At 35.5% G+C, this 23,678-nt stretch overlaps 1 protein-coding gene across 1 annotated transcript in view; it reads right to left on the bottom strand.

Annotated features, from left to right (window-relative positions):
- The window catches only part of NEGR1 (neuronal growth regulator 1), a 923,741-nt gene that overhangs the window by 200,651 nt on the left and 699,412 nt on the right, over positions 1-23,678 (bottom strand). Inside the window, exon 5 of the mRNA XM_004464253.3 lies at positions 675-795. Coding sequence (XP_004464310.1) covers positions 675-795 — 121 coding nt within the window. The remainder of the gene's footprint in view (positions 1-674; positions 796-23,678) is intronic.

Here is a 23,678-nt window from a genome sequence, read left to right as displayed (position 1 = left end):
TGGCTTGACAAGAGCAGCTGAAGAGGTCTGAATGACGCTACTGGTTCAAAGTAAAGAGAAAGGAGGTGGGTCCTGCCTTCCCTTGCTTCTCAAGGGTGCTCATCAAACAGAGCTGAAGTTAGAGTAGCTCTAAAATCCTCTTGGTTAGTCCTTTAACCATGTATTTCATCTCTTCTACAGTCCCTTTAGTGGTAGAATATCTAAAAACAGTGTCATATAAAACAAAATTTTAAACATCTTAGGGGCGAATAAGGCAGGGGAAAGGGCTGAGGCTTATGTCGGAACGCAGGCCGAGAAAGCAGCTCCTATTCCTTTTGAAGTGCTCTCACGGAAGCTGTGCCCAAGTCCTGTAAGAAGAGCTGGTTTACTTCTCAAGGAAACATGGTTGCCAGGAAGAGCGATGGGGAGCTGGTTCAGAAAGGAGGGCGGGCAATGAAATGCACCAGTGATTGGGGATTGGCAGGCATTTCCGAGATCATATATACCAGAGTGGACATTTCTTCTGGATCCTATTAGCTTCTCATCCCTCCCACGTGGGTCCCTTCGGTTTGCCTGCCTGCGAGGAGGCGGCTGAGAATCATTCAAGCCAGTTAAAGAAATTGCTTAAAGTATCTGAAACACAAACACATTAGCTTGAAGTGTTTGAAACACAGTAATAATCACAAAGTCCTTACTTCTTCTCTCCTTTGTACCATTCAAAGGCTGGAGGCGGCACACCTGCACCTTCGCATCTTATCAATCCACTGCGTCCAGGGGCCACGGTGCCAGATTTAATTTCCTGAATTGTAGGAGCAACTGAAAAAGAAACAACAACAAAAAAGTGATAAGTAAAAAAAATCTCCTCAGCAGAAATATCACGCACATGTATTTTTATGCCTTTTGTATTCAAAGCAGTCGTATGCCAGATAGACCTATACATCACGTTTTCAGTGTTTTATGCTTCTAATGCAGGACTAGGCATATTTAGCTTCATTTTTCAAGTTGGACAATAGATGAATGTTCTCATGGAACACAGAGTAAATGTAATTCATGTTGGCCTTGCTTCCTATTGGAAAAATGGCATTGGTGAGGGGAACGCTTTATCTATACTCTAGTCAAACCATACTCCAAGAATAGCTCTCATTTATTGAGTGGTTACTGGGGGCCAGCCACTGAGCTAGGTCTTTTATGATCATGGTTTCCTCGCAGTAATAATTTAAGGTAGATGGTATTATCCCAGTTTTGCAAATGTGGAAACTGAAGCTCAGAAAGTTTAAGTAATTTGTCTAAGATCACACAGCATTTTATCTCAGAATTTGGACTTGAAGTCTTGTATGCTGACTCAAAGCCTGGGCTTTTTCAATATCCTGTGCTTTTTCTTGTGCATCCCCATCTCTTTGTCAAACGCTTTTCCTCCCATTTCCACAGGTTCAAGGGACTTAAGCTGGAAATAACTTCCCTTCTCTGAGTAGTTTTTCTGATTCTCATACCATATACTTTCTTATATTCTAATTGCTTATGGGCATGCTATAGCTTCCCGATCAGCTCCCTGAAGGCAGGTAAATATTTGCCAGCATTTGGCACTTTCAGAAAGCAAAGCGCAGTGACTGACATTAAATAATGCTTAAAAATCTTAAAAAAAATATTTGTAGTTATTCAAATCAAATAAAATCAAATATTTATTTATAATAGTATTTTATAAATAGTATTTTATAAATAGTTATTTATAATAGTATAAAATCAAATAGTTATTTATTTTCATATTAGAGTTATTTGTCAAATAGTTATTGAGCCATTACTAACTGCCAGGCATTTTTAAAGACACAAAGCAGTCAAAGTTCCTGACATGCTGAAGCTTGCATTCTAGGCAGGGGTGGGGCATCGGGTGACAAATTATAAGCAGTAAATATAATAAATAGTTAAATAAAATGCTGTGTAACATAATGGTAAAAACAACAACAAATTTTGGGGTAAGGGTAATTAAGGCAAGGAATAGATTACACTTTTCTATAGGGTACTCTGAGTAGGTCTCTTTGAGAAGGTAAGATTTGAACAAAGACCAAAAGTAGATGAATGAGTTAGCCATGTGGATATCTAGAGAAATAGCCTTTCAGGAAGAAGAAAGACCTTGCAGTAGGCTCTAAGGTTGAAGCGAGTTGTTTTGTCTGAGAAAAAGTAAGACGACTATGGCTGGAGCAAAGGGAGAGAGGTGCAGAGATGGAGCCAAAGAGAAGCAAAGTTTGGGAAGATCAAGTAGGAACTTGAAGATCATTTCAAGGATTTGGCTTTTACTCTATGTGAAATAGTGAGCCACTGAAGAGGAGGGATATGATTCACTTTTGCTTTAAAAGGATCACTTTGGCTGCTTTGTTGAAAGTAGGACTAAGTAAGGCACCACTGCATACAATCTGGCAAGGGACCCTGACAGGGTGTTAGCCGTGGCAGTGATGGAACGTGATTATGTTGGGAGTCTATTGTGAAGATGAAGCCAATAGGATTTCTTGAAAGACAGAAGTACAATGTTTAAAAAAGAAGACTCAAGGTGAATTTGTTTGTCTTCGGTAACTGGAAGGTTAGAATATCCATTGACTGAGATGGGGATGACAGTAAGTAGAAGGGTTTGGAGGGAAACACTAGGAGCTGTATGCCTATCCCTTTTCATAAATTCTTTTTACCAAGTTTTGAAAATGTAACATTTTAAATAACACTATAAGAAAGAATTCAATACAAGAACCTTGAAAATGCAAATTTTAGTACTTTCAGACAAATGACCTGAGTAATTGTGCACTTTGGATGTATTTTTGGTTTCTTTGGGAGGCAATAAAAAAGTCAGGATTTAATGTTTTTTCCAATATGCAGTGAATATGAAAAATGTAAACATTCTTACAACAGCACATTGTCTTTCCTTTTAAAAATGCCCTAGCAAATTCATCATTTTCTATTAAGGGTGATACTTTGCTTTGAAATTATAAAACTTCTATTTCTTTTTGGTTTTTCAAATCTTAAAAGTAAAGGTTTAACTTATTGTTTTAGGAAACAAAACTTTGCAAATAATATTTTTATTAAAGTGCTTCTAAATAGCTTGGTGAAAAATAATGAAAAAATGTCTACCAAAAAGTATGAATGAGAAAATGCTATGAGAGAAAATATGTGTAAATATACATGTATGTATACACAATATGTTAGAAATTATTTAATAATTTTGAAACCTCTTTAAAGTAAAGATACATGAGACCCATAAAGGCAATAAAATATATAAAAGGCATCCGCAAATAAAAACCTATTTATTTGTCATTTTCGTGATACTCTTTTGCTTGTGAGAGATACAGGTAAAATTGCATTTTCTCTCTTGTTCTCACAGGCTTTCATCTTTGTTTTTCCCTGTCCTACTAAAAGGCTGTAATCTTTTATGATACCCAACTATTATTGAAGATGAAATAACTATATGCAACAGGAGATCCATCACAAGCTTCTATTGATAACGTGGTTAGTTTAATTACTTTCATTTGTCAAGAGGGCCATGACTCATTACAAACAAAACCATGAAATCCGGAACATTGCCTGAAAACCTAGGCATAATGAACCTAAATAAAAATCTAATTCGTCATTAAAAGGCTTTTATGCAGTACAGTGTGCATATGGCTCAACACTAGGTACCTTAGCACACAAGTTAAAGGGATGTGATCCTATTTTTCTTGGATTCACATGCTTATCTGATGGACATCACAAATGGAAAGATGCCTAAAAAGTCAAATGTGGACCTTGGTAAATAATGTACAAAAATCAACATTATTTGCAAGAAAGAGTCCTAAGAGCATTTTGTGTAGTTGTGAATTAAAAGGAGGTAGGCTATCAGGGAAGCAGTGTGGAGAGGGGCTTCTCATGTAGATTTCATTGTGTGTGTAAAATTATAAACTTGAGCCTGGAGGTTCTATTGCCCTTTCCTGTGCACAAGAATGAAAACATTCATATTACAGGCTTATTTGCCTCTTTTGGAAATGAATATCCAAGAGGAAGAGGGTTCAACCCTTATTTATTCTTATTCCTTCATCAATTAAACAAATACTTATGTCAGGGATGTCACTGGGGGAAAGAAAAAATTATATTCCGGGTTCCATGGAATTAATAGTCTTTTGGGAGTGTAGGGAAAGGCTGTGAATAAATAATTACTATGCCAGGGAGTGGTATGGGCTAAGATGGAAAATAGAGCAGGGTAAAAGAAAAGGGGAGGGCAAGGTGTGTTGTTTTATATGGCACATCCGTAGAGCTTGTCTCTGATAAGGTAATATTTGAGCAGAGAATTGAATGATGTGAGAAAAGGAGTCATGTGGCTTGCTGTAGGAAATTATTCCAATAGGAGGAAACAGAAAAAGCAAAGGCCCTGGGGTGAGAGCATGCTTGATCTGAGAACATGCTTGAAATATCTGAGGAAGCAAAGTGGTTATTGTGATTTGAGCAGAATGAGAAAGAGGAAGAATCCAGAAGAGAAAGTTGGGCAAGAACCTGGGGCCCAGATTCTGTAGAATCTAGTAGCCCATGGCAAGGGCTTTGAATTTTATTCTATCAGGATGTGGCATTGGAGAGTTTGAGCAGGGGTGCCATGATTTGATTAACATTTTATTAAGATTCTTTTGGCTGCTGTGTGGAACACAGACTATGGACAGGAAGGAGAGGAAGCAGACCAGCTAGCTGGAGTAATCCTGGGGATTATGAGAAAGTCCCTGGCCAATCTATAAAGAAGGCAGGAATTGAGAGCAAATTTAATTAAATAGATCATTGGTCATATTGGACTTGCATCAACTCATTTTTGTTTACTGGCAATGACTGGATATTTTTAGTGAAATTCCAAGTTTATACCATTCTGAACCCTACTTACTTTGTTTGTATAAATAAAATAGTTCCAGGGCACAGAAATGTCTGGTCATACCCATAGGCTTATTTTCTACATTACAGTATTTCTCAGAGACTGTGATGTCCACATTTGTCTTATGAATCTTAAAGTACAGAACATTTCCCAAATTTATATGACAGAATTCCTGAAGGTTTTATATTGGAGTTTCTTATGGATGTAATATTTCTCGTGACTCATTCTGGGTAGGTTGGATTGTTGGACTAGCAGATCTCTAAGGTCTATTTCACATGTTGTATCATGTGAAACATGACTTTTAAGGTGAACAATCATCATTGATTCAATATGTTCACAAATTTCATACACCATAAGGGAACAGTCACTTGTTTGCCAGGAATAGCTATACTTCACAATAATTATGACTAATTAAATCCCCAACAGTAGCTATAAACCAAGAAAATTATAAATATACTTGGCCAAGTTGTACAAAATCATTTTCTGTTAAAATGTTCATGTTTTAAGAAATCATATTGGATCCTTTTTGAGAAAGGCAACTAAATGGAAAAAAAGAGTGAATGCTCCCAGAGCTTATTTTTTTTTACCATCACATTCCCTGTATTGCTTTTTGAATTTTAGCACTGGCCAGCTGTGTAAACTGTTTTTATAGGGAGTGGGAGTATAAATGCATGCATTTGCATGTGTGTTTGTTTCTGAAATTCTTTTTTCTTGCTGGAGATAGTTTTTTTGTTGTTTTCACATGTAACTTCTTTCAACATCATCAAAACAGCAAGAAAGGTGACTTCTCATGTCACTCAAATTCATGAGTGCAATGGCATCCTCTGCAATAGATTTATGTGCTCTGCTGAAATTTAGAGACATTGCCCTTGTGTCAAATTGTATATGGCTGTGAGCTGAAGCAACTGTACAGTGACAAAATCATCAATTTCAGAGGAGTGTTACTAGACAAATGTGGGTAAGAGCAAAGGGCAGATGTTGGGGAAAGTCAGCACTGAAAGGGTCAGCGAGGGGTATTTAATACCTATGTGATTAGATGCTCATAAATGAGGAGTCTTCCCTTTTCATTTACTCAGTGGGATTATTTCCTTTTATTGTTTATCCAGTCATTTCAGGATGAAGGTAATTAAAGGTTCTTCATCCAGAACTCCAGGCCTTGCAGGTGCAAGCAACAGAACCTCTGCAGTTGGCACCAAATAAGCCCAGTCAAGATTCAAGTCTTCTAAATTGCATGACAATAGCCACCAACTTTCTTCTTTTCTTGCCAACTTCAATGGGAGTTTTGGTTATAGACAAAATCTTATTATCAAGTAATGAGTGAATCCAATAATTACTTTACCAAGTTTAGGTAGTTGAAATGAATTTTCACAATTCCAATGGCAAAAGAATGTGATCACTGCCCTGCCCCCCTCCAAATGATGGGAGATAATGAAGGTAATATGTTAAAATTATTGCAAAAATAAAGGGAGTGCTTATTGGGGGGGGGGGGGTTAAAGAGAAGGAAATCGTGGAGCCATTAGTCCTACAGAAACTATGTGGGAAAACACTGTGAAAAATAAGTGTGTTGACCTTGGTCTGAATTCTAGAATTTGTGACCTACATTAAGGCAGCTCTGGTCCAATGGGCAGCCTTTGAAAAAAAATTTAAGGTTTCCAGTACATGCCGGAGAACATATCATATAGCATATGCATGATATACTATTTTTACATATGAAGATGATGATAGCTGAAAACTTTCTTTCCTGAAGATTGGTTTGAACTCAAGATGAAGAGCTGATAGATCTCACAGAAATGGATGGCCAGGGCAATTAGCTCTGTCTATGAAGCACATATATCCTTGCCTCATGCACTAATTTTACCTTAAAGAAGCTAAGAGTTCCATGTTATTGCCAAGATAATTTTTTAAAAGAAATCATTTAGTCAGATTTCTTTAAAAATCAAGCTACCAAAACATAGTTGAATCATAATCTTCATGACCATGACTTAAAGGACTTTCATATTGAATGAAACTTCCTTTCAGCTTTTACTGGGGAATGAGATGATTCATTTTATAATGTTTCTCAAGCTTCCCTAAGATCTTAAACATTTACACAGTGGTGAAGTAGGATAGTAAAAAAATTCTGTTTTGCAGTTAAACAAAAGTGGCTTTAACATTCATCGTCTGAGTTACTTAACCCATCTAAAGTCATGTTTTCTCATTTGTAAAATAAATAGTACTTACTTTACAGAATTGCTGTGTAGACAACATAAAACAATTCATGAAAAGTGCTTAGCTTAAAGCTTTGCCCTAAGTTAGCAGTCAATAAAAGCATTAGCCATTATTAAACAGGAATTATTGCAAGTGAATAGGATATTATAGCCATCCTTCCTTTAAGAGCATGAGATAATGATAAAATACGGATAGAAATGGGAACTTCTTTTAATTCACTGTCTTGATACTGCAAGAGTGTGATTAATTTAATTAAAAGCCAGACAAGTATATCACATTTTACTCTCCAAGAATTCTATCTATACTCTGCTTTTTTCAGTTTAGTTAACGGAGGGCAGATGTGGTACACCTTATAACTTACTTTTCATTGACCAAGAAGTAAAAAGATTGTGTTCAACAGTGTGATAGAAAATGAAAAGTGGAGAAGCTCAAAGGTGTTTTTACTAGAAAGATATGAAATTGTGGTGGCGTATTATGTGTTTTGGTATAGAAACGATCAATGTTTAGATTCAGTTACATATATGCCGTAGTCATTTTCTTTTTTGCAAGAAAGGTAATAAGTAGAATTTCACATGTAAACTTGACCTTAGTGGTTTTATTACACATCTAATATCTAATATTATAGTGAACTAAGCTGTGATCATTGATTCCTTTGTTTTCAGAGGTACAGGAAAAGCAAAATATTTTCCACAGAAAATCTAAGAACTATGATATACGACTGCAATATGAGATCTGATTTTAGCAGCATTAGTGAAGTCTCATGCACACCTACTGCCCACACCAAAGAAATATCTGTCTGCCCATTGTTTGAAATTACAACATAGGAGATTCCTTTCCTCAGCTCATGGTTTAGCGCTATTACAATATCTAACTTTTTGAAGCCATCATTAGTCACTTTATATTGTGGTGAGATGATTTGATATTGTGTTGATTATGAGTGTGTCTGTGTTCCAGAAGTAATTGGAGGATGGGTGGATGGGTTATTGGTGACTTAAGCAGAAGTAGATAAAAAGTGCATTAAGGAGAGAGAGTTACATAATGAGGACTTTGTTGGCACTTGGGCAGAATTCATTCATGCCATGCTTTTGGCAAGAGTCAGCACTGGTGAAATTACAGCTTGAAGTAGCTGTCCCCTTGTAATCAGCAATACTTATTCCAGTGATGCAGCCACTGTAAAATGTCTGAGATTTATCAGGCCACCAGCTGTATCAATAGGAATTAAATGGTTCACTGTTTTCTTAGTTGTTCATCAAACTTTGTATCTTTAGACTTTATTAATAATTGGATATCCTCTCTGTTGTCAGTCATGCTGGAATTATAGCTGTATGTGATTGATTTAGATACAATGGACAAGCTTACAAGAATTGTGAAGTTGGGATTCTCCGAAGGAATCTCTATTCTCAGCACATACAGTCTTGTAACAAAAGTTCCCCTTCAGTAGATTTTATACATCTTTAAACGTCTATATTAATTCTTTTCATATTGAAGCTATTATAAATTTCCTGATAACAGGTATTGTTTTAGTGACTCCTAAAAAAATAAGGATTAAAAAGATCAGGTGCTTCCCTTACATGACCTATAGAATAATAAAATATTCCTGGGAATTTTTTGTCAAGAGGAACATATTTCTAGTTGCTTCTATTATGTTTATTGTCATAATTGAAGACATGGTACACTTTGAAGCAGTAATATTGATTTCTCAATATATGAATTGACTGGATTTATATATAAATTCAAGATTCTTGCAGCCATTCAGTTGAAAAAGTTGTACTCAGTAAGAGATGGGGCTATCATTGGAGCAATCTTTCCTTAGGCCAGTTCACACTGGGTTCTGTGGCCTTCTGGTCTCAGGGTAAGCTTCCCCAAGGAATTTGAGGGTAAATCTGAAGGTACCAGGGAGCCTTGGTCTGGTGTATCTTCTGCCTTCTGTAAAATAATCATTGGTTTAGATTTCTTAGTTGACAGAGTGGCTTATTATTTCTTCTTGTTTCTGTGGCCTTCAATAATCTTAAAATAGAACATTTTAAAAGTTGATTAAAATTCAGTGATTAAAATAGTTTAATTCTGAAAAATGAATAATTCATATTGTTAATATATTCTAAAGAATTTCTTTCCAAACACACTGTCTTAGAAGAGGAGAAGAAAAAGCTCTGAGTAGCTAGAAAGTATTGGGGAAATTAAAGAGGAAAGAAGAGGTATAATACAGAAGTACAGTTGTACATTAGTTATTCCTCCCTGCTCTCTATACTCAAATGTATGTGGGAAAATATTAAAAGTCTAGAAAGACTACAGGAAATGTGTTAAGTGAATGACATTTTCCAAAACTATAGGCACAATACATGCTATATTCCCTAATAAGAAAATGAACAGTAAACTAGAATCACTTCTACCATTCCATTTATTTTGAGGTGGCAGTCAACTCTGTGCTCAGACCTGCATCCTGGAGGTTGTACTGTTATAGAGTTTCTGTATGGTTCCAAAAGTAAAGCATCAGTGGTCGTAGTCCTGAAAGAGATATGTTTTTTCTATGAATTTGTCACGAATTTATGAATAATGAGAAAAATAACATAGCAGGAAGTGATACTAGCTGTAGAATTGATAGGTAATTTTTCTTCTCATTTCGAAAACACAGTTTTGGACACTTCTATTTATGGAGAAAGAAAGTAAATCAGAGTAAACACAGTGTGGTGGATTGAATTGTGCACTCCAGTTGGACATGCCCTTGGTCTTAGTCTGCATTCTGATGGATGTGGACCCAGTGAATCAGGCTGGGATTTTAATCCAGATTACTGGAGTCATTTATAAACAGAGCAAAAGTCAGACTGAGAGAGAAGCCACAGGGAGAAGCCAGAAACTGGAAGTCAAAGGAACTCAGAAGAGACAGAGGAAGATGCCATGTGTATCACCAGGTGACAGAAAAGCCGAAGAACCCCCCCAAATTGCTGGTCAGTCAAAGAAGCCTGACCCAGGAGGAAGCCAGCCTTCTAGCCTGTGAAACCCTGAGTCAATAAATGCCTATTGTTAAGCCAACCCACTGAATGGCATTTGTTTTAGCAGCCAGGAAACTAAAAACGCACAGTGAGCAGTGACTGAAAACATAAGAATGACAAGACAAAAAATAGGAAAGATACTTTACCTACAAATGGTGTATCTTCACAACATTAAGAGATGTGGGAGGAGGAGTAGAAAGAAACTATTAATTTTCAGAAACAATAATATGTGTTTATTTGGAACTAAGAATGCTTTACACAGGAAAAAACTGTCATGTTTCCTAAAATGATTAAATAAAACATAGGATGAGAAAACTCTGCCTGACAGCAAAAGTAATTTGACAACTGAAGAGTGTGTCAAGAAAGGAAAAGTCTGACTGACAAAGAAGAAACTCCATGTCAGCAAGAACAGCACATGAATAAATTATTAGAGGAAATGTTTGGGCTCTTTCCTCTTCTGCTCAGAAATAAAAATATACATAGCATGCAGCTGATATCCTCCTTATAATCTAAATCTTATTTAGTGCCCCCTCTGTCAAAAGCACTACATTCCTCTCTATTTACTGCTCTCCTACTGGAAAGCTTATCTGTGCAGTTGATGAACAGTTACTATTACCAGTTCATCAATGTCATACACAAAACATTTCCAAGTCTTGAGAGACTCTGTAATCTTGTTGGTTCTGCCTTTAAAATGCATCTGGAATCTCGCCTCTCACTACCCCCACACTATCATGCTGGTACAAGCCAACTTTACCTCTTGCTTGGAATATTGCAGTAGTCTCCTAACTGGTCCCTCTGCTTCTGCCCTTTCTCCCTTTACAGCCATCCTCAACACAGCAGCTATAGTGTTTCTGTTAAAACAAGTCGGATCCTCCATCCCCATTATTCCTAACCATGCCTCGGCTTCCCCTTTGCATTCAGCATACAAGTTAAATTCACTTTACAAATTAATTTCACAGTGGTCCATAAGCTCTAAATGTTCTGATGCTACTGCTGTTTCTGACCACATCCTTGTCCCTTTCCCTCTTGCCTAGTCTGCTCTGGTTACACTGGACTACTTGACATTCATGAAACACATCAAGAATGTCTCTACTTCAGCGTCTTAGTATTTGCTGCTTCCTCACTCTGGGATACACATTTCTCAGATATCTGCATGTCTTGTTTGAATCTTCATTTCCTTCTTATCTCTGCTGCAATTCCACCTTATTAAAGAGGACTTCTCTGACTCCCTAGATAAATAGAACCCACCCTCTCACCTTGCAATTCCTTTCTTATTTATTCTTCCTAATTGTTCTCCATACCAAAGATCCCCATCTAACATAGATTATATTTACTTCTTTATTGTCTCTCTTCTCTCCCTGGAAAGTTAAATCCACCTGGGAACAGTTTTTTGTTTTGTTTTTTGTTCAGTGATATGCTAAATCCTTAAACCAGTGGTGAGAACATAGTAAGAACTCAATAAATAATAATATCACATGTTCATGTTGTGGAATGAATAAAGAATAAAATAGTCATTCAATACCCTCTGTTGCAGAAATTTTGTACATTTTGATGTAGGTCAAGAATGATGTTGTAGTGGCATTCCCTTTTCTGGGTAGAGTATTTCTGTAGCATAACCATTTATATAATTTAAATTGCCAATGTTGTGTGCTTGTAAAATGGATAGTGTAATGTCTGCAATCATATCACCTTCATCTTTTTTGTACTGTCTGTTATAAAATTAAACTTTGCGGCTTTTCAGGCCTTTATAATTTACTAGATGTTTATAAAAATATAATTAAATTTAATATATTCCTTAGAGCACTTAGATATCATAGGGAACAAAGCATCTTAAATTAAATGGTTAATTTTAGCATTCCATTTTTATATGTTATAAAATAGCTATCACATGTCTTACTACATAACTGGGCATTAAATACTATACAACCAAGTAGCAGAGTTCCAGAAGAAAATTCAAGCCATGTTTGTTTATGGCTTCCTCCAATATATTGTGACTTATCATGCAATTACAGATAACCTTTAGTCTAATACAGTTTCTTGGTCCTCTATTGCTATGATAATGCTGTGTAACAACCAACCACATAATTTCAGTGACATACAATAATAGACATCTATTTCTCACCCATGTATCTGCTCCCTGTCATACCTGAAACACTTCATTAACCAAAACAGTCACCTGGTCAAGACTGTCATCAGTGCAGTAGGGAAAAACTACTCTACCAACATTTGGAATCAGTACTTGCCCAACAATATTATTTGTGGTAGAATTTCACAGTCACTTTGACTTAAAATCTCTTCCATTCCAAACAAATGAGAGTTCTATGTGACTGCCTGAACAAAAAAAGTTTATATAATCTTCTGCTAAGGACATGAGATTTCTAAAATGAGTTATGGATTTTAGAGTAATCCAATATGAGGGATATGCAGTTGAAGATATGCCAGAGAGAAGAGAACTGCTCACAGAGACCAAAAGAATAGCTAATGTTGTGCAAACAAAGGATTGAGAAAGCTGGTGGTCAGGAAGGTGGTATCAGGGAGCCCTTAGGGTGGCTGAGAAAACCCAGCCTAAGAAGACTTCCCATTTCTTCAGCTACTACATACGAGAAGCATTTGGAAACTGGGGAGATTTTTCAGTTTTCCTATGTCATCTACTGACTTAATATCCATTCTGAGTTACTGTCAGTTCTCTTATTCATCTATTTATTCGGTGTTAGTAATCAAAGATAGAATAAAAGGATTCCTGTTCTAGGGAAACTCAAGGCACTAATGGAATTGGGAGCTTGACAATCCTGTGCCATAGTCTTCTTTGTTCTCTAAGGCCTATCCTAGTATATGGAAGATAGTAGACACTTAAAAAATACTTGCTAATGAAGGATGTTGTTAATGTGGGTAAATGTGGGAGGTGTGGGGAGCAGGGCATTGGGAGCCTCCTATATTTTTTATGTGCTATTTGTATAATCTAAATATCTTTAGGTAAATAAACGAATAAAATTTTTAAAAAATTTGCTGAACAAATGAATTTTAATGAATGAATAGATTGTCTTTAGGGTAAACTCACAATTTAAAAAACTTATGATTTCAGGATTTTACAATAATTTATCTTCCATGCTTTCAACTCAGTACAGCTAAAATACAGTAAGTTAGATTCAATGTCAATAGTCTTACTGTGTTATGTAATATATAAGTGGTACTTAAGTACATATATGTTATATGACATCAATATTTCCTAATAATGTATATTTCCCAAATAATTTTTAATCAAGAAATTTTAATGAGTAAATATGTGGAAAGAGAAGAATTTCTTGGTATATTTACCTATAATTTAATATAAATTTAAACATTTCTCTGAAAAACTATACATTCCAGACATATAGGGCTATATTTTGATCTAACAAATGGGTATACTCGTTAAGGAGATAAGCATATTATTTTGACTAGAAACTTTTGTTTTTAGGGGAATCTTCAACATAGTTATGAGTTCAAATAATTTAGTCACTTTATGTGTAAATTGTTAAGACACTAACATAAACTAAAAAGTTAATCTGTGTTTACAGGGCATAATAGAAGCAGTTTATGTGTTTGTTCATAAAAGACACAGCGTGATTAACTCCAGAATAATTTTAGAGGTATTATGTCCTGTACTTGTTATCATTTTGTCTAAGTGCTCAAGGTGGCCTTTCTGCCTGAGTTTGAGTTTGGAAATTCATCATAGGGGATGAATATATAACTTAGGTATAAAAAGTTCAAAGTCTGGTAAAGGTGATGTTCTCCCTTAGGTCTACTATCTGCAAGTTCTTTCCAATGAGTTCTATTGTGTGCTCTATGAAATAATGGTCCACTATGGTTTTATGCTTTTTTTTTTTTTAATTGAAGTGGTCCTATGAGGTGCACTAGTAATAGCATCAAATAAACTGTTTTGATGTATGTGTGTGTGTGTGTATGTATTAGCTGTTACATCCCAAATAGAAATAAGCCTGTATTTGGTAACTGAACCAAATGTGGCCAGGGTATTATAAATGCATAATTCATTAAAAAACAAAAATGGTGAAACAATGCAGATTCTACTGGCATTCCTTTAGCTACAGAAAATATGTGAAAACACTAGGTAGAACAGGTTTTGTCTTTTAACATTTTAATGAGCTTTGGGACTTTCATGCATATTAGTTATGTTGCCCTAATTACTCATTATAATTCTAATGTGCATTTTATATTTAATTACAATGCTTATAAAGATTTGGTATGGACAGTAAATTATTATAACTAGCAAGTGCATAATGATTATGAACTGAATTTATTAACTTTTATACCAGCATTCACTGTTGGCAACTTTCAGTTTCACCTTGGTGATTAACTACTTTGACTGATTAAACAAATAATTATTTGAAATTAATTGTAAATGTCAAAAAGCAGTGTCTACATTTTTGCTTTTTGTCAATTTTTATCAAATTGTATTTTCTGTTATCTTAGATACTCCATTATTAGACAAGTTCACTTCAAAAAATTAATTTTTTCTGAATTTTTAAAAATATTGTGAATTTTCTAAGACTTATTTCAGTAAGGATCCTAACATCAGACTATTAGGAGCTATCTACCAGGGTAAGTAAAGTTAAATATTTTTCTGAGATGTCAGCTTATTTGCATCCTACACACAAGGATACACAACTTTTAAAAAAATAACCTTTACATTTTGTAAACACGAAGAATAGTTGGATTCTATCAACAACAATTTTATTTCCCATTTGGCATAATGCATTTCCATAAGTCTTGGATGTAAATTCTCTACCAAACCTTCATATTAAAAGAATCAGAACAGCTCTAGATTCACTTTTCATCCTTGAAATTTAGTACAGGGTCTACACCCAGTGGACAATTAAAACACGTTAATTGATAATTAGGATGGTAATAATATTTTCATGTAAAAATTGATATTCACTTAGAGGGAAATAAAAATAACCAGAATTCGAAGGTGAACAAAACCATAACTTTAACAGATGAGCTCTCTATTTTTGACTCCATATAGTCTTATTCCTGATGCGGGAAGTATTTATCTTCAGTGAAGAAGGGAGGGTACAAAAGACAAATATCATATAAGAATTAGCAGGTAGCTGTTTTTCTGAAAAATCCCCATAAATATGGACATCTGTATAACACAATGGTTAAGAGTTTTCCATTAGGGAACAAATTCAATTATAATCTTAGCTTATGATCACTTACTTTTGTGGAATGCAGGGTAAGTAACAACATTTTAAAACTTTAACTTCTGCCTCTGTAATTGTTTTAACAATTAAACAAGATGATTCTTTTTAAAGAATAAGTACAATGACATCTAGTATAGAGCAGACCTTCAAAAATGTGAGGTACTTCATCACCATTACAAACAGTAATTCCAAACTAATTTAGAGATTATCTGGTAGAGCATTGTAAGCAGGTAACACCCTCCTTATACCCTCCATTTCAATCTATCCACTGATGAATGTGATACATGTGTAGATATACATATATACTTGTATATGCATACTTTTATGTGTGTACATAAAGATAGTTGTATATATTTGCATACAATGTTTATTAAAAATATCCGACTTGCCATCAGTTGACTACTGTGGATTAATCATCTCATATACCATTTCATTATTTACCATGTACTTGCATTCCTAGTTCACCTTTTGCATAACTCTATCCAAACAGACTTATATGATAACTATTTATATATATGAACTGAAAATTGTTGAACTTCTATAACAGTAGTATTAATAATAAAGCCAATATAACCATTGTGTTATTTTATTTTTATTTAAAATTTCAATAGTATATTATATAATTATATAGAAGACATATTAAATATAGATATATATTTATACAGTGTATTATTTTTATAGCATCCCTGTTAATAACAATAATATTATCTCCTTTAACACATTATAATTTCTAAGGTAGAATTTATGCCTTAGTCATTTTATTCTGTAAATCAACAAATATTTATTGAGTATTTACTGTCTGTCAGTTACTCTCTTATGGCCTTAACAGCTAGAACTATGCCTTGTGCATTATATTTTTATATCAATGAACAAATAAATGAATTATAGTTTTACTATTGTACAGTTTATTGATTTATGGATAGCTTTTCCATGATATTTTCCCTTAATAGGCTTTGTCTATGGGTGAAAATAATGAAGAGAAAAGTATTTTCATGACAAGAATTTCTGAATATTTAACTTCGTGACTTAATTAATAAGGAGTTTTGCTATGAAGTAAGTGTAATTACAGCAGACTTAAAGTAACTCTAACAAGATATAATTTTTACTTATGCTCTACTTAATTTACTTTAAAACTGAGCTTGTGCCAAACTGTATATTTTGGTGGCAATATATGCACAACAATATCAGAGTAAATATAAATGTTTCCTGTTTTTAACCCATCTCTTTGTCACGCATAAATTTGATCCAATGTACCCAATCACACTATGTGCTTCCTATTTCAAACTGGAAATTTTGCTCCTTTTATGTATCTCTAGATCCCTGCCATCAGTGGATGCCACAGGGATTCTTTGTCATCTCCTCAGTAATTATATTGTATAGTCCTTCGGCTTTCATAGATTTAATATTTACTGTTTTTAACTTTCTCTGAGTGATTTCAAGGGCCTCCTCCTTGTTTCGTTGGTAAATTTTCTGTGTCACAAAGTTGAATCTTATAGGATAATATTATGTTCAGGATGGATGGGAGGAGTTTGAGATTAAATGTGAGAAAATTGCCTCAGTTCACTTCAGGAGTTAAGGTCTGAATGATGGCATTTTCAACAGGGAAGAAAAGTCCTGAGGAAAGGGGCTATGTGAATGGCTCGGGAAAAAGCCTTATCTTATGGAAACTAAAGGAATATAGGAAGGACTTTCATTCAACATTTTTTACTTCTCTCTACCTCTTTGCTTACTCTCACCCTATGAAGGATATGATTTGCTGTGTTGGACAGGAAGTGGTCCTTCATAGATTGACACTTTCTCTCTCTTTTCTCTTGGGCAAGTAGCTTCCCATAGAAAGCAAATATTCTGCTTTCCTTCTCCATGGAGGAAGTTTTACACAAGCAGGTCACCCAATCATAGAGGCTTATGGTGTTCTAGTGGTGTTTGTGCTTGTAAGTAAGTTCAGTTCTAAGAAGTGTGACAGTCTGGTGCACTGGGTCAAAAATCTTGAGGAGTAGAAAAGGAGAGGGATTCAGGGAGCAAAATAAACATTCAGAGATGGAGGTTTTGAGGGGGCCAAGTTGCTTTGGTTTTGGAGTTATAGGTGCCAAGTGGGTGATTTTTGTATTTGTGGGGCTGTCTTTTAGCCACTGCATCCAAGTATACAGCTTCAGGGCTTAGGGGCAGGCCACATGGGATTTTCATACTGCAGCTTGTGATGTCTTTGTCCTGGGAAAGGGGGTTTTAGTCTTCAGGTGAGCAGACATTTATACAGAGAAAGAGTCATTTTTAACAGTCATAGTCCAAGCAGGTGGGTTTTGCCTGACCTTACACAAAGAACCAGGGGGCCAGGTGAGTTGTTTCAGCAAAGTTCTCGAAGAATAAACCAGGTGCATTACAGCCAAACACAGGCAGCGTTGGGGCCCTTGGCAGGCACAAGCCAAGCTCGCTTTAATGTATAGGCTACTAAAGGTTAATTTTGAACTCTACTGTTACATATGGCCTGGTAATGAAGATGAGGCGGCAATCTTCCCTACTTTTATTGTGTTTTCAGCCAGGTCTGCAGGATGAAAGTCCAGGTCTTGTTTACTTCAATGATCCTGAGTTTCCAAATAGGTAAAAACTGCTAGCTCAGTTGTCCAAAATTCTGTTTCTCTTTCATATTTTGAACTGATTTCAGGACTATAGCAGAGACTGAAAGGGCAGACCTTGGAAATATGTAGCTTTTCCATTGGCTCTTAAGAGTCACTCCCCATTCTGTGGTCTCATGTTGGCTCTGGATTTATTAATTACATCAGGTCAGGAGATGGCTCTTGATTGCTGAAATCCAAATTGTGGCTGTATTCATAGAAAGGCCATAACTTTATTAACAAAAAGGAATGAATACCCTTATTATAAGGAGAATATTCCATCTTTTCCATTTTGTATGGAGGTGGAGAAACAATTTAATAAAATTGCTGCAGATTGAAAGATTAAAAAGGCCTGGGCAGGGATAAGAAATCAGATTTGCTTAGGAAGTCAAGGAGAAAATGGAGGGATTCGAAATTCATGTTTCAATCTTATAATTAAGCAGCAGTGGATGAATGAAAACAGAAAATAGAAAGCCAGGCTGATTAAATGTTAGAGGAGAGAGAGATCCTTAGGAAAATGGTTGAACTCTTAGAGACAAGTCCAGATTATCCATCTAAGGTAATATGGCATATTAAAAACCATAAAACAGTGATATAGACATATTGTAATCTTTCTCGTGTATTAATATATATATACATATATATAATATATCCGCTTTTAAGAAAAATTTTAACTGCTTTTAGTAAAGATTTCAGAAAAGAGAGACATGCAGTACATATTACTAACCAAACAACAAAACAAAACAAAGCAAAAAAACCAAAACAATCACATTGGCTTCAGGGTAGATCTAATATTGGAGGAGAGCTGGAAAGAGTGGGTGAGAATAGTCAGAAACATTGCACCAATCCTACCTGAGGTACAGAGATAGAGTTACAGTGGTAGAGATGCAAGTCAAGAAAGGCTTTGGAAGAATTATCTGAGGCAAAAAGGATAGGGTTTGATGATAGATTGGATATGAGGGGAGCAGAAGATGGAGGTATTGAAAATTACTCCTAGGTTTTGGCAAACACAAATGGATAGATGATCATGCCAGTGTAGAATGTGATAGGAGGTTGCTGGGAACCTTAAATTTGGGAACATATTGAGTTTGATGTGCTCTTGAGATATCCAAGAGGCAAGGTGAGATGAAGAGCTGTGTAGAAAGGTCTAAAGTCCAAGGCAATGTCTGGGCTGAATTCATGAGTCCCTGTTTAAAGGTGTCAATCAAGGTCAAGGGTAAGGATAAGATAGCAGGACTGAGAGAAAGCTTTTAAATAATTAGTGTCTCCTGTTTTGTAACTAAATATGTTAAAAATTTTTCATGTTGTCTTAGTCAAGATATCTGTTACTCATATGCATCTTGAAAAACAATAAATATTTTAGGTTCTTATACTAGGAGAAATATCATTGTTATATAAAGCAGAGAATGTTTTAAAAAGGCATTTCGAAGACAAACTAAATCAAAGGTAGAAGTAATTTGTATTTTAAAAGTGCTTGCTCTTAATCTTTCTCATGGACATATAATGATCTCTATTACACAACTATCAATGAATTTTTCATACCTTTTAAATATTTTCTGAATAGAAAGCCTTAGAGCAGCATTGTTATGCTAGACCCAAATATAGCTAAATATTTTAAAAATATATTACAGTAAGTTCTGAGGAGGAAATACTGTTGGGCTACTCAAAAGAGAAAATGAATATTAGAAAGAATGAAAAATTCTAAAGCACATGAAGAAAATAATTACTATTTATAATTGTTTATAAGAAAATTAATAATCTGAGAATTCTCACAAGTATAATGCATACATTTCTCATCTTTAATATAGCATTTTCATTTTTGTATATTTTAGTTTTAATTTTTTATTAAGATGGTAGAAATATTTTTTTGAAAAACAAAGGTAAATAGACTTCTATATGATAAGCAAAACCCTGTAAATTTAGAGGGTAAAGTATGGATGAATGGGTTGAAAGGAAATAGCACAGGATCATTGTCATCAAAAGGCAAGCATTTCCATTTTGAAAGATTACATGTGATTCTATCAGATTCTAATGAATGTTTTCTAAAGGTATCACTAAATAATAATTTTCAGATACTCATGTCATATTTTGATTCAATTTTATGGAACATCTGTATTATTTTGAGCTGACTTTTGTTTGTCATTTTAAAAAAAATTCTAAAAGTGACTTTTCATAATTGAGTGTTATTCAATGGAGACTTTAATGACAACCCTAAAACATATACGTTCCATTCAGCAACAAGCTAGATGGTATGTATTTATGAATTTGCTTGGAGTTCCGGAGAGAGATCTTTTGCCATATATCCAAAGTGCTGTTTCTATAATGGTAGACTGAGTTTTTGAAATTAGGGAAAGACCTGGAGGAAAGATATAGGCAGATCCTTAGATGCATTCATGTGGGGGCCACAAGTAAGCTGTATAAGAAGAAATTTACTCCTCTCTGAAGAATATCAAAAGAGATTTGCGTTCTCTTTTCCTTTTTATGACAGGGAGAAAAAAAGGTGTTTAACAACAGTTCCTGGGGTCAAGGGTGCTAGTCATATAGTATATGAATCTCAGCATATGCCAGCTGATTTAAACTGCTTTATCTGCTATCCCTTCATATGTGTAGGTTTACACAGACCAAATATACCTGGGCATTATTATGTATTATCAAATTCTAAGTTTATTAGAAACAAATATTCAGTAAACAACTTATATGTACTTTCGGTCATTTAAATATGAATGAAACATATTCCTCTCCCTTCAGAGAGTTAGGTTTTTTCCATATTTTATGTTGAATTACATATGATCAGCTAAGAGTTTAATATCTTACATGAAATTAAGAGTTGTCTAGTTTAAATGAGATAGGCTACAGTGAACATTGTCTTTAGGTATATTATTGGGTACTGTGCAATCCTATTTCTGTCTAAAGCAAAGGAACATTCAAATGTTCACTACTTCTAAAAATTATATAGAAATCCATATAAAACCTTTTACATGCTGTTATTATAATCATAATGAAAGAAGAAGAGGTGAGCAATCAAACTGATGTCTCCATGGTTAATCAATATTTACTATGTATATCTTTTCTAAAAGAAGAAGGAAGAGAAGAAAAATGAAAGGAGTAAATGATAAGAGAAGGAGGAAGAGGAGGAGGGTGAAGAGGAATCATCAGAATATTATAGTTGGCAGAGACTTACAGAGGTCCTAGAGCCCATTTTAGGGTAGTTGTTTAGGGAAACTTATCTCTCCTCACTCAAGACTCTAGCCAAATATTTTTTTTTATTGATTTTGTAAAAATATTACATTAAAAAAAAATATGAGGTCCCATTCGACCCCACCACCCCCACCGCACCCCTCCCCCCCAGCAACACTCACTCCCGTCATCATGACACATCCATTGCATTTGGTAAGTACATCTCTGGGTATCTCTGCACCTCATGGTCATTGGTCCACATCATGGCCCACACTCTCCCCCATTCCATCCAGTGAGCCCTGGGAGGATTAACAATGTCCAGTGATTGCCCCTGAAGCACCATCCAGGGCAACTCCAAGTCCCAAAGGCGCCTCCACATCTCATCTCTTCCTGCCATTCCCCATACCCATCAGCCACCATGTCCACTTTTCCCACTCCAATGCCACCTTTTCTCTGAGGTCCTTGGATTGGTTGTGTCCGTTGCACCTCTATGTCAAGAGGAGGCTCAGATTCCACATGGTTACTGGATGCAATCCTCCTGCTTTCAGTTGTAGGCACTCTAGGCTCGATGGTGTGGTGGTTGCCCTTCTTCAACTCCATCTTAGCTGAGTGAGGTGAGTCCAATAAATCAGATTGTATCTAGCCAAATATTAATAGTGATAACTAACTCATATTAAGCTCATCCGGGGTGTCAAAAGCAGTAATAACTTCCTTAAATGCATTATTTTATTTAAAAACTCATGCTTTTGGTGCTATTTCATTTTCATTTGCAGGTGAGAAAGTTTAACTTAGAGAGATTAAGTAATCTTCCTAAGTTCCCTTAGACAAGAAGTTGAATTCAAATCCAGACTCACTCAGAAAGTTTCACTATTCTGATAAACATGGATCACTGCACAAGAACTTTAGGCATGTTCATCTCTGCCCATGGTTCAATTAATTTCATCATGAGAGAATGTAAGACACCATCTCTTCTATGAAGCACTGCTAAATCCTTCACAAGACATCATCTCCCACTCTAGAATGGTCTCATTATGTGGATCACAATGCAGCCTATTAGCATGGCAGCATACTATAGTGTTGGAATGGATTTAAATTCTATAGGAGACTGGGAGAAAGTTCTTTAAGGCTCCATGATCCTGTTTACTCAATGATAAAATGGGAACAACACCCTGTTCTAAGGATGAGAGTGTATGAAAACAACATCCTTAGCAAGTGTCACTCAAGAAAGGAGCTGAAAAGTAAGAATTTCTGTTCAGTATTTGATATACCATGTAGAATATGAGCTACACAGTGATAGGAATGAGTCATTCCTCTTCAAATCCTCAGTATTAAAAGTACCCAGCACATATAAATATATAAAATTTAATTTTAGCCAGTTCCATCCCATCTGAATGGAAGTCAAGGTAGACAATAGGAAATTTTCTAAGTACTTTCATGTCCTAACTCATTTAATCTTCACAACAATTCTATACATACTATGATTATTTGCATTGAGGCCAAGAGGGGTAAGACACCTGAGTTCACACTCTCAATCACATTAAAGCAAAGGTGAACTTCTCCCTTTAATGACTGTATTATTAGTCAGCCAAAGGGGTGCTGAAGCAAAATACCAGAAATCTGTTGGATTTTAAAAAGATTTTATTTGGGGTAAAAGCTTACTGTTACCTGGCCATAAAGCACAAGTTACCTCCCTCATCAAAGTTTATTGCCACGTGTTGGAGGAAGATGGCTGCCGATGTCTGCCAGAGTTTAGGCTTCCTGGGTTCCTCTCTTCCTGGGGCTTGCCTCTCTCCAGGCTCAGCTGCTTTGGTATCTTCACAAGGCCATCTGTAGACTATTAGGTGAATGGCTTGTTTTTCTTCCAGAGACCTTCTGTCTTTCCTCAAGACCAAGCTCCTCTGTGTTCTTACTTCCCTGGCTTCAGCTCAAGACTCCAACCTCCCTTCTCTCTGGTGCAGTTTCTCAGTAAGTCCCCACCCTTCAAAACAATGGGGAAGCAATGTCCTACTGACATGGCTCATTCAAAGCTTTAATCATTATTTAATCAAGTAAAAGTAAAACATCTGAACCCAATACACTCTAATATGCCCAGACAAAAAGACCAGTTTACAAACATAATCCAATATTTATTTTTGGAATTCATCAATAATATCAAACTGCTACAATGACTCTTCACATTATCATAGAGGACCATTAGTAATATGCTGTGATATCTCCCATAAAGTGTCCACATGTGTCTACAGTAGTACTTAGCACTAGTATTTTCCGGATCCTGTTAAAGTCTTGTTCCCCATATTCCAAATCTTTCACCCAATAATATCACATTATCTAAACACTGAGGTAGAAAAGGTTTTAAAGCTTTTAACAGCTATAAACTTATATGTACTTAACCTGCCACAAGAGGGAGAAAAAATGATAGGAGAATCAACCTGTACTCCAAATTCACACTCATATGTTGGACCTAAAGCCACTTGAGGGCAGGAACTGCTGGGCCAAAGGGGATGTATGGTCATTATCTCTGCCACGTGAGTTGCTGCTCAGAGTACGGTATGACTAACAGGAAGTATAGGCTATCTTTGCGTGGAAGATTTCTGCATATTTGATATTGAACAGATGTGCAGGCAGAAAAAACAGGACACAGAGCAAGTTCCCC

The sequence above is a fragment of the Dasypus novemcinctus genome, chromosome 9 (assembly GCF_030445035.2).
Source record: "Dasypus novemcinctus isolate mDasNov1 chromosome 9, mDasNov1.1.hap2, whole genome shotgun sequence".
Lineage (NCBI taxonomy): Eukaryota > Metazoa > Chordata > Mammalia > Cingulata > Dasypodidae > Dasypus > Dasypus novemcinctus.
The sequence above is the reverse complement of the archived record's forward strand: the minus strand, read 5'-3'. Positions and strand labels throughout refer to the sequence as shown.